General features: G+C 38.4%; 1 protein-coding gene across 1 annotated transcript; it reads right to left on the reverse strand.

The window, feature by feature from the left end:
• Positions 1 to 2,682: 2,682 nt before the first annotated feature.
• Positions 2,683 to 3,066, reverse strand: LOC142181910 (uncharacterized). Its single transcript, XM_075255580.1, has one exon. The coding sequence runs from the start codon at positions 3,064 to 3,066 to the stop codon at positions 2,683 to 2,685; it is 384 nt and encodes a 127-aa protein (XP_075111681.1).
• Positions 3,067 to 13,028: the final 9,962 nt, after the last annotated feature.

Genomic DNA, 13,028 nt, shown 5'->3' on the forward strand with positions numbered 1-13,028 from the left:
AACTTCGAGGAAATAGAGCTTAACAACCAAGCTGATATTGGCCTCTGTCTACTGGGAGGGTCTGTCCAACTGTCAATAAGGACCTGCAGGCATGAAATGTAGCATTCCTCGCAAAAGGGATGTTAGTACGAAATAATGTACCGAGTATGTAGGGCAATAGAATAATTGAAAGCTGAAACTAAACTGATAATATAATAACAGAATGTAATTGGGAGTCAAAGATAATATGACATATGCTTACCTGCTGATACTGACTCAACCCTCTCAATATAGTAAGTAAAATAACTGTCCGACCTTATAAGGCTCGGTATGTGTAACTGCTCTACCATACTAGGCTCACTCATAGGTGATCAGCCATACTAGGCTCTGTATCTTAACCATTCTGGGATCGCTCATAGGCGCTCGGCCATAGTAGGCTCGGTATATAACTCACCATCTAATCAGAGGTTGCGCAATAGGGGCCTGCCCATCGATTATAGCTCGATGGTGGGGAAAATATAAAAATATCGTATATATATATATATATATATATATATATATATATATACTCTCTGCTCTCTTAGAAGAAGCCAATACTAACTGAATATGAAGTCCCGATAAAGGAGAATGCTGTAACTTATGAGACTAGGAAAATGTACATAAATTCAGGAATATAAACTTCTCTTTATGTCTCGTTATCAAACACATATAGTTACTGGATCATGTTAAAATGAAGGAAAGGTTTAGTCTTAACATACATTAAACTATGTTGAGTCCTTAATCCCTTCCAAGCAATTCTTCAAATAACTCAACTCAATCTACCACAGCATAAGGAGATTCAAAATCAGTGCTGAGTAAAGGCTATGTTCGCAACTTAAAGTAGTAGCTCGTTTACGTAAATTTGGGCAACATCTCCCCTGTAACAAGGTCGTCCTCCAATACCATTTACCAACAACACCAATAACACAACAATAACAACATGTATGCATCATTTTCCAACCTTATCTCCATCATAGTATATCACAAAACAACCCACACATCCTAATCACTTCATACATAAAACAACAACAAAAGTAGTGTCAAACAACCTCAAAAAAGCTAACAACGAATGATCAGCCCACCATTCTATCATTATATGGTGTTTATCCACACCTTTAATCCTCCAAAACTCTATAAAACATAATCAAAATAGACAGCCCAAAAATAACACAAAACAACCCACAAAACAGTCCACTACAAGTCGAATAACTCAAACTCACGACTTTCGATCACCTTCCCGTGAGTTCTAACTATTAGGAAATGAATTTATCAACATTCCTTGATATTTAAAGCTTAAATACCGAAATTATACGTTTTATTAACTATGAAGTACCTTACAAAACTCAAACTACAAAGAAAAAGAGAGGCGATATAGCGATACTTACGTCGTAGGGATCGTTCTAGTGTTATTGCTTCTTGATTTCATACCCGAGATGTTAATATTCTTGGAAACCCTTGTGGAGGGATTGAGGATAAGTTTAGGGTTCTTATTCCGGTCGTGGTATGTTGAAAATTGAAGAAAGAGACGACATAAGGCCTATATATATCCATTTTTGAAAACTCCGGTACTGGCTTGACACCCTATTATTGGCTCTTTTTCAGGCGCTTTTATCTTTTTATTCGGATCTTGTATGAATGAATGATTAAAAGTGTTAGAAACTAAATTCCAAGACCTTCAATTTGGTATATAATATGTCCCAAAAAGACCTCATATAACACATGAAATGTATTGCTCAAAAAGCTTTAGTGACACACCTACTTGTCACCTATGCAGTCTTCGTAGTCTCACGAAACTACAAATATCTTTCTAATCCTATGTCGTATCGATGAACAATTTAATGAGTTAGAAAATATACTCATAAATATTCAATTTGGTAGGTATATTATCCCCTAATTCTAAGTATATTAGGAGAAAAGCTCAGCTACATTTGACCTAATTTTCAACATATTTATGAATATAACTTGTGATGATCTTTGCCAACTTTTGTTCAACAACTCGTTTGAATTCAAAACATAACATACATCTATCATTAAAAAAAATAAACCATAACATAACCTCCTTATCATTTTGAGCACCCTAGTCTCACCCCAAAAGTACATGTTATAATATTCCCAACTTGTCGACTTTCGACGAAACTTATTTTCTTTAATTGGTTTAGCTTCTAAGACTTCCAACCCTCTTGGTACTTGCAGGACATGATCTTAAATATTTTTAACCTCCAATTTAACACGATTAACTTACTTTATGGACTTTCAAAGATGATCTCATTTTAGATCTTACATCAATTGACTTTCGGCGTACTCTCACAAATGAAACTATGGGGTGTAACAATCTTCTTGGCTAAGGTGAAGCCATTCATGTGGGTTCCCTATGTCCCTGCATGTATTTCTTCTAGCAGCTTGGTTTCTTGAGCAACATCTATGCATCTTAATAGAACCAAGTCTGGGGTCCTCCTATACATGACTTCCCTGTTAAGGAAAATGTGATTTGCTAGCCTTCTGAATCCTTGCTTCTGAACCTTGGTGACATTTTCTGGGTACTCTCTTGTTTCAAGGAACCTTTTGATGTCGTAGTACCAAAGCTTACCATCTGGCTCTTCATCTACATCAAAACAGTATGCATGATGATCCCAGATATCTATCTCAATAGGGTCGATGTAATTCTTATCTGGATATCATGGATGACAACGTTGCGAGAGCGTCGACAAACTCATTCTGAATCCTGGGAATCTGATTGAACTCGATCTTTGTGAACTTCTTGCGTAGATCCCTTGGATAGTACATGTACAGAAGGATTTTGACATTCTTGGTAGTCCATTCTCCTTGAACTTGATGTTTCAACATATCAGAATCTCCTATGACTAGAAGCTCCTTGATGTTCATGTCAACCACCATCCTAATCTCGAGAATGCATGCTTCGTACTCGGCTATATTTTTGGTGTAGGGGAACCTTATCTTTACTGATGACGGGTAATGCTGTCCTAATCTTGAAATTAGGACTGCCCCAATTCCTACTCCGTTAAAGTTTGCTACTCCATCAAAGAACATTCTCCATCCTGGGTATGACTCTACAATGTCTTCTCCGGCAAACAACACTTCTTCATTTAGAAAGTATGTGTGACCGACTCATAATCCTTATCCATTGGATTCTATGCAGGGTGGTCAGTCTGCATTATGTACACAATGTCAAATTCACTGAGAAGAATCTTCCATTTTGTAAATTTTCCTATAGGCATCAGCTTCTGAAAGATATACTTGAGCGGGTCGAGTCGGGATATTAGATCTGTGGTGTATGCTGACATGTAATGCCCCAACTTCTAGGTTATCCAAGTTAAAGCACAACAGGTGCACTCTATCAGAGTGTACTTGGCTTCATATGATTTAAATTTCTTGCTTAAGCAATAGATAGCCTACTCTTTCCTCCTGGTCTCATCTTGTCATCCCAACACGTATCCAAATGAATTGTCTGAAATCAAAAAGTATAATAATAGTGGCTTCCGGGCTTGGGAGGAACCAACACTGGAAAATTCGGCAAATACTCCTTAATCTTGTTGAAAGTGTTCTAACACTCTTCATCCATTTTGTAGCGGCATCCTTTTTCAGCAGCTTGAAGATAGGCTCACAAATTACCGTGGACTGGGCTATGAATTGGCTGATGTAATTTATCATACCAAGGAAACTTATCGTGAGTGATCTTTTATCGGATAACTTTGAAAGATTGGGCAAGCTGGAATTATACCAACACTCATCCTCACTGGGAAAGAGTCCGGGAAGCAGCAAAAGAATATCAAACCCCGTACGAAGTTATCCGAGAAATGATCACTCACGACATTTCCAGATTGAAGTTGAGGATTACATCTCTCAATCCAAAGGAGAAAGAACACATCGGAGAAGGACCGTCAAGTTCCAGGCATTACTACACAAGGTCTTTGAAAAGATGCCTAGAAGACAACCCTAGAATCAATGAAGGATTCTATGAAAAAGATGGCCAGATCCTATCCATTTTCCTCTAGCCATCTTTTTCTTCAAATAAAATAGCACTCCAATATTCATGGCTGACATCAGTTTGCAGTATCTTCTTTCCATCTGAAGGGATGTAGAGGGACTTGACATTCTCATCACATCCTTCTTACTTTTATGTGGTGGCAAGACTTGAATGACTTTGATCTTCGAAAGATCCAATTCTATCCCTTTCTTGCTTACGGTGAAACCTAGAAATTTTCAACAGGGACTCCGAGTGCACATTTTGTAGGGTTCAACTTTAAACTATATCTCTGCAAGCGTTCAAAAAACTTCTTCAAGTCGGCCAAATGTTCTGAACACTTTCGAGAGTTGATGATGACAACATCTACATATAGTTCGATCTCTTTATGGATCACGCCATGAAAAAAGGTTGTCATGGATATTATGTAAGTAGCACCGACGTTGCTGAGTCCAAATGGCATGACTCTGTAGTATTAACTCCCCAAGGCGTACTGAACGATGTCTTCTCTGCGTCTTCTTCATGCATCATGATCTGATGGTATCCGGCAAAACAATCCACAAATGAGTGCAGCTCGTGCTTCGCACAATTATCGATGGGGATATGTGGTAAAGGTAAATCGTCATACAGATTAGATTTGTTAAGATCTCGATAATCCACACATATCCTAATTTTCCCATCCTTCTTTGGTACCGGTACGATATTTCCCGACCTTGTGGGATAATTGGTGACTCTCACCATGTTTGCCTCTATCTTCTTGGTTACTTCCTCTTTTATCCTCAAACTCAAGTCCGGTTTGAACTTTTTAGGGTTTTGTTTGACTAGCGGTCTAGCAGGATCGGTAGGCAATCGATGCAAAAATGATGTCGGTGCTTAACCCAAACATGTTGTCATACGACCATGCCAATACATCAATGCACTGTCGGAAGAGCTCCACCAATTGTTCTTTCTGCTTTACTTCCAGATGGATGCTGATTCAAGTTTCTTTCACGTCTTCTTCGCTTCCTAAATTGACTACTTCACTCTCTCTAAGGTTAGGCTTTTGTGGCTTTCCAACTATTCGATCTCTTATGGAAGATTATCTGGCATTATTCTTTCATCATATTCTTCGTAATCTGGGTCTCTTTGCTCGAGGGTGTCGTTATATGTCATAATCCCAGAACGCGAGTTTTAATCATTCCGGTTACTAAAAAGAAAAACTAAGTATAAATAGAGCGATAAATAAGTTTGAAATAATTTTGAGAAATCAATTTCTTTTTTATTTTTATCAAAAGAGGAAAGTCTAAACATTAAAGTAGGTAATTGACAAAGGAGGACATGCATGGTTTAAGCCTCAATTGACTGTGCATTTTTTTTCAAAAGAGTTATAGTTCTACATTACCAAGACTCCCAGCAGGCCAAAGACAGGCTTATGGTCCAATTCTGCATGTCCTCTCCTAGTTCGACATTCCGAATGCTCAATGTCTTGATATCAACTTTGTCACAACATTCCTTGATCATGGTCATGAACAACCTTCCCATTCCATCGACGATGTCGTCTTCTGGCATTGAGCTCAGATGCGGACCCGAGACACACTCTGGCATAAAGGTTTTCTTCCTAAAGCCACTGGTATAAGTCTTTCTAGTTGGAGGCTGATACCATATGCCAGCTCTACCTTTCAACCTACTTGGCTCAATCAACTTGTTATCCCATCTGATCCGGCTCCTAACCATCTTCCCGATGGTTGCTGCCAGTGCCTTGCTGGTAGTGTTGCTAAACATGCTCACTCCATCTAACACTTTTATCAGGGCTTCTTTGTGACTACTCATCAGTAGATCCATGATTGATATTTGCGTAAGGGCTTTCTTTAATTATTCATCGACAGAGAATTCTTTATTTGGCATCCCTTTTCCAGAATTTTGTAGGCTCTAAATATGTTATATTCCTTCTCTAAATTGCTTCCCTTCCTAGATTCCATTGGTTTACTTCTTCCAGAGTGTAACGCCTCCCTGACCTGGTCATTCCATGAGCCGATGCGGAATCCGCCATCTTGGCTTTCCCTTTCTGATGATGTCTATGGAACTATCTTATATTCTTGATTCTCTTCCTCCCTGATAGAGGTGGTAGAGTATTGCTGGTATATTTGGACAATCACTGTAGGCTTTAAGTGTACGATAATCATTAGAGTCCTTCGAGGTGGAACCCTCGCAGCCTTAGTGTTTCCTATTATGATGATGGTTCCTTTCAATTCATACTCTTTATCTAGTGTGATCATATTAGCTCATTGATTGCGGTGGTTTGGTAGTGAGTTATGGCTCACATTAGGCAGAGCTGGAGTACAGTGAATGGCTCCACTTTTGGTTAGCGACTCAATTTCATTTTTTAATCTGAAGCAATCCTCGGTATCATGCCCTGGTACGTTTGAATGGTAGATGCCCCATTTGGCTGCACCAAAGTATTTTGAAGGATACTCAAGAATCCTCCCTTCTATCGGATGTATCAAGCTTGCCCTCCTCAGTCTTTCAAAGAACTGAGCCAAAGTTCGACAACCCGGATGTAGTTTCTAGGACCTCTTTCTTCAAATTTTGGATGAGGTATGGGTGCTTAGGTGGGTCGATTTTGATGAGTGGTAGTTTGAACTAGAGTGTATAGTCGTGGTGGATTTGGATTTGTATGGGAACAAGGTGGATTATATTGAGGCTGGCGATTGTAGTATGGTTGTGTGTTGTATACTGGAGTATAAGTAGATGGGTGTGGGGAATGAGTCTTTGGAGAGTAAGAATTGTTTCCATGGTGTGGATTGGACTGGTAATAGGGAATGATTGTTGATACCTCTTCCTTTTTCTTCTCCTATTGAACCGTATTAGATTTATTTACTAGCTGCTTATAATGCAGCCATAGATTGTACCTTGCTGGACTTTATGCCTTCCTCTAAAAAATCTCCCATTTTAACAAGTTCAGGGAACTTCTGCCCCATCATGCTCATTATTTTCTCAAAGTAGATTCCTTCATGAGCCTTGATGAAGTACGTAGTCAATTCACTTTCATCTAACGGGGGTTGTGCCCTAACGGCCTCCGACCTCCATCGATGTGCATACTCTTGAAATGATTCTGACGACTTCTTCTGCATGTTTACTAGAGTGAACCTATCGGGAGTAATTTCTGTATTGAACCAAAAATGGTTCATGAAATCTTCTGCCATTCCCTCCAATTTCTAGGGTCTTGGCGAGTGTACCAAGTAAGTTCCTCCCCAGTCAAACTTCTTATGAATAGCTTCATTCTCAACTTCTTATTTCTTCCTACTCCAACTAGCTTAACATAGTAGGCTCTCAAGTGTGCATGGGGATCGTCTATCCCATCAAAGATATCAAACTTCAGAGGTTTATACCCTACAGGCATGTCCACATCAGGGTGTATACACAAATCCTCATAATATGGACTTTTGCTTCCTCGAGTGGTCTGAACGTTTTTCATTTATTTGCTCAATGCCCGCTACTGTTCAAATACCGACTCTTAATCCTTATACTTAGCCTCCTTTCCATTTCTGCATATTTATCAACTTCACAAGGCAGCCTGACCATGACAGGCGCTATGAAAATGGGTTCTAAACTGGCATATATAGGAGGAACATATCGCTCATGTGCAGCGATATGTGCTGGTTTTGATTGGTGGTAAAGGTGACACCATCACAAGGAGGGGTATGAACTGTGTTGGTAGTAGCTTGTGGATTTTGAGGTGTTTGAATGTAATTTGGTATATACGAAGTGTGCATAGGGGGGTTTGGTGGGTTTGCAGGGTTACTGTAGGTATAATCTAGGTTGTAGGGATTGAAGTCGGGTTATTGTTTACTTGGCGAGTAGTTGAAGGAAAGTGGTCGCGGATTGAATCTAGAGAAGGAAAACAGGGCGGTTGTGGGAGCATCATCACAGCCAGATGTGCCAATTCCCGAATGTGTTGTACTTACTCCCTTAATGATTCCATCTCTAGGTCCATCCTAGACACATGTTCATCATTCCACGTATCATCTTTCTCTCCCGATCGCCTCAGGCTATCAGCTATTACTAGAGCATGTTTGGTCAGGTTATCTGTAAGAAGACATCTTCCTTTTCGATCTCAAGTTATGCGGTGGTTCTACCAGTTTTGGGTCAATACAAACCAACTTCTTCTTTTGGGGGGAATAATAATAAAGTAATACAATAAAAGAGAATAAAAAGAAAAATTAAAAGAATAGAATTCAATTTCAGTGTTTGCACAAATATAGGCACAAAAAACAGTTAGTTCACAAATTCAAGCAACCGCATTTCCTAAAAATTGAGGGACCTTTCTTTGTCGGAGGTAGACCTCAATCGCGAATATTAGACAAATAATTAGATTTGACACATTCAGATCCGAAGCAAATTTTGGGTTTCATTGATAATATTTGGATTGTAACAAGCGGGAGCAAAGGTTACATCATTATTTTCAATATTTATAACATTACATGGGATCAAACAAACTTGCCCTTAGGGAAATGGAAAAGTTCGAGATAAATATAGAAGATGAAATAGGGGTGAAATCAACCAGCTTCTAACATCCATCCCCGGAATCATTTCCTATCTCTTTTTCTTCTTCCGGTTCTTCTTCCCGGTATTTTTCAAATTCTTCTTCATCATCATTGAACTCAAGTTCTTCCTTTGGGTCTTCCTCTGGTTCTGTCTCAGACTCAATTAGTATACACTCATATACCCGGTCATCATCCTAGAGAGGTGGTAACATGTGATCAATTCACACTGGGGCCACTTGCCTGTACATGGAGGTAGTTAGGAAGTGGTGCGGAAAAATCTCATGATCGATTTGCAAAGCCGCTACTGAATTTTCCATCCAGGCTATTTCTTCCCAGCTTGGTCGGGCTAGCCATCTTCTTCATTGATCCAGACATAATATTCCAGAGTGCACCAAGAATTTTGACCCATTGGCATCGTGACTAGATTGTTCCACTCCTCCTGAAGCCTCCTTATCCTTGGTATCAGGATCGACCCATTGTACTCATCTTCATATAGTATTGTACTCATCCAGAGAGGTACATCCTGAATCAACCCAAACTGCCTGAGAATTAATAGGGGTGCAAATCGCTGAATACCCTCGAGTCCTATTAGCTCGATGAAATACTTCTAGGGAGTCCATAGGATTGCCTTGCCACTCAGCCATGACAGCTTCCAGTTTATCCACTCTCCGCTTAGGTTGGTTAGCATCTCCCTCCATTCTTCCTATCCACGTGGGGAGGCCCAATGCCTCATCCTCTTACTATGACTTCAAATCATATTGCTAACACCACAAAGTAGTCAATTGTGGCCTCTCTTTGAAAGAAGTGCTCTATGGCCCATATTTGAAGCAACAAGTTGCGGCCTTTGAATAAATCGTACCCCCTGGAACATGCAAACAATTCTATGAGAATTTCTACTAACACCATTGGTACTAAGGTGGCTTGGAGATTGCTCGGGAATGTTTACAAGACCATAGGCAGCAAGTTGATATTGATCCATCCTCTTCTTTGCATAAAAACCAGCAGTCCTAGCAGTGCCAAAGAGAAGGTTATGGGTCAGAGACTTTCCCAGGTTGCCTGATCACACTGAAATTCTTCTAGGTACCATTCATATCTCTCACGATGTCCAAACCTGCCAAACCCGTCGAACAATTTGTCCAGGCTTCCCCATCCATCTTCGAAGTTCCTTACGCTCCGACTACCTGCCAAACCCAAAACATCGATAAACCTGTAGCAGAGTATGGTGACCGGTAGTATTGGCTTCCTTCCTGCAAATGGAAGCTTTGTATGGTGGGTAACTTCTTCCAACGTTGGCACCAACTCACAATCAGCAAACATGAAAACCACTTTGGCTTGATCCCGGAACTCTATCAACAAACAAGTGAGTACCCTATCGGCCCGAATGGTTAGTAGGGCAGTCAATGCTCCCAGGTGCATCCTGATTTTGTCTCCATACTTATGACAGATGTTCTTCCACCGTTTATTTAGCTTGTGTAGTGCTCACATTACCATATTGATTTCAGGGATGTTCTAGTTGATTTCTATTTTTGAATAGAGTAGAGTTAAAGAGGTTGATGAATGTTTGCTTCGGATATTTAGTGTCTCACCATCATTAGTTCGCCTTTTAAAAATATTTATGTCGTTGGGTGCATGACCCATTGACATTAGGGTGGCTTTCCTAATTATGTGTCAATGCCTAAGACTGACTCACCTAAGGTTTATGCAATATGACCTATGTTTTCTAAAGTAGAGTGTTCCCTAATTTTGAGTTGGATTGAATACTGCAAGAAGTTATGTTAGTTGACCTGACAAAGCCATTCTCTGAAACTAAAAAGTTTTGAAAGAAGGTTCAAAGGGGTATAACAGACAACTCTCGCGTGCCATTGTGTGTGATAGTGTACGGCCAAGACTCGATAGAAAAGAGTGTGATAACAGTATATATAAAGCGATAACATATAGTGGGATGTTAGTAAATATATTGAAGCAAACAAGTAAGTACATAATGAGCAAGTAAGCACATAGTTGCAAATTAAACACAGTTAAAGCAACATGCAAACATTTCTAAATTCCAAGTCTAGTCTAAGTCTACTAGGGTTAGAACCTAAGTGCGAATTCTCAACAGAGTCGTCATGTTATTGAACTCTATTTAGCACGAGTTAAAATAAGATTCAACCAGTGGTTTCCTTATTGATGATAAAAGAGAGTCACCACCTAATATTCAAAGGTATACTAGGGTACTTGTTTAATTTCTAAGATCATTTCCCTGTAAGGTTGCTAATCAGTGAGATTTTGGGTAAGAGTTCTTGTTCTTCTAAGGGTAAGGTTTTAGACACCCCTTAAAATCTGCATGAGGTAGCTCCATAGGACTTAGACTAGGTTTAAGGAATTAGATGTCTATATTCTACTTAGTTAAAGCTTAAAGGTTACTCTATGTCTTGTTTAAAGTTTATTATTTGAAGGAAAGTAGTATATGCATTTTAACAGAGAAGGTAACTATAACTCATAAAAGCCTTTGAGGAAATCTCACATAATTTGAAAGAAGTTTGGAAATATATCTATACCATTTATATTTGCAAGCTTTATGAAAATATGGCAAAGTTTTAAAATACTTTGTCTTTTAAAAGGGTATGACTACTTGTATAATTCTAGTGAATAAAGGTTGTTTAACGAAATAGGCCTTAGATATACCTTGAAGATTGATTCTCAAATTTATACACGAATTCAAACCATTTAAAAGTCCTTGATTGTAGCCGTGTTTGATTCACAGAAATAGCCAACTTTGGAGATCATTTTTGGTTTGCTCCTATTTTTGCCTGTTTTTTTAAGGAAAGATGTTGTCTTTGCAAATTTGTCTTAGTTTCAAAACTTCATAAAAATCGTTAGTAAAAGTTGAGAGCTGAATAATATAAATGATTATCAAACAAGAATTATTCATTACTAAGAATTCTTCTTTTATCTTTAACTACGTCTTTAGGGCTTGCCTAGGTTCTTAACATAACTCAAAGAAATAAAGCAAGGTATTTAATCAAATATCATTAGTGTTATATACATATGAAAATAATAGTAAACTTAATAAAGCGATAGATGAAAGGAATGGACTCATAGTGCGGGCCTGAAAGAAATTGGGCCAAGCAGAAAATGAAGAGAACAACATCAGCTTCAGACGACCTCCAAGTTCATGGTAGAATTTGGTCTTGAGTTCTTTGAGAATTCGGCAGGCCCAACTCAGACACATGCGTAAAACTAGAGAAGGTTATTAGATATATGACCTAATACAATACATAAACACAAGTAACATCAATTTAGGCCTAAGATAAAGTTGTAGCCATCGACAGTAACTAAGAATCCAGAAAGTAATATGGAGTCACATATAATAAGGTAATTTACAATAAAAAAACTTTATTTCCATTGAACATTAAACCTAAAGAGATTAGAAAATGTCAATAGATTAACGACTTAGGATAAAATTTCGCCCATGGACACGGTAATCTTTGGATCCCTAGCACTTAAAAGTTCACAATGGTCTAAAGGACCCCGAGCAGTGCTTGTGTCAATGAGAGTAGCTCAACCAAGAACTAAATTCTACTCCCAAATACCCCTAACTACTCATGCTTACTCTTCTCTGCAGGTTTAGGTGCTAATTAGGTACTCAAAGTAAACTCCAATACCATTGTGATGATTATATACAAGGAGAGGTATATTTCAATAACTATCCAGAAAACCAAAGCATCACCAAACATCTAAGGATTTTCAAGCAAGAATGTAGTACTATCATGTAATCTTATCAAGCTTAAGAGCACTCAAACATGATCAATTATGGGTTCTAGCAAACAATGAGTAAACAACAACACAAGAATATAAGAACTTAGAATAGGTAAGTCATGTGGTTCAAAGGAGTACAAGAGGCATCAAGTGTATTACTCTCAATAATCCTATTAGCAGGCTCATGCTTATGAAAGATCTTCAACTGTAATAACATATATACTTAATGGAAATATACATACAGACTAACATTCCACTTCTTACAAAGTGGGAAATTTAACAATTCACTTCAAAGTTCTTAAGAAAACAGGGGCAGGCAGATACATTGGCTAGTGATTTCTAAAGAGATCTTCATTCCATCTAGGTTGGGTAAGAGTTAAATATATAGTCCTATATTCACATAGGGTAGATAGACATGTAAAGGGCTTCTTCTAAGTCTATGGGTAAGCTTCAGTGAACTTAGTATGTTTCAATGTTCTGGAAACTCAGTCACAAACATGATATATCAGCAGCAGTTTCTTTTTAAGACATGGATGAGTTCGAATTTTCCAATGGGTGACATTAAAATGTGTACATGTTGTATTCTAACTAATACTAGAACATTCAATACGATTGAGTACCAAACAACATTGGATTAAACTAATATTGCCATTATAGTGGTCCTGAAGAGTGAGAGTTTATACTATGTAAGCATATCTTAGTTATAAGCTAAGTAGACCGGTCTGTCATAATGAAGTTTTGCAACACTTGATTCTATAAGATGG

The sequence above is a fragment of the Nicotiana tabacum genome, chromosome 6 (assembly GCF_000715075.1).
Source record: "Nicotiana tabacum cultivar K326 chromosome 6, ASM71507v2, whole genome shotgun sequence".
In the NCBI taxonomy this organism is placed as follows: domain Eukaryota; kingdom Viridiplantae; phylum Streptophyta; class Magnoliopsida; order Solanales; family Solanaceae; genus Nicotiana; species Nicotiana tabacum.

Excerpts from the sequence above, each read along its gene's own strand:
- LOC142181910 (XM_075255580.1), bottom strand. The coding sequence starts at position 3,066 with ATGTTCTTTGATGGAGTAGCAAACTTTAACGGAGTAGGAATTGGGGCA.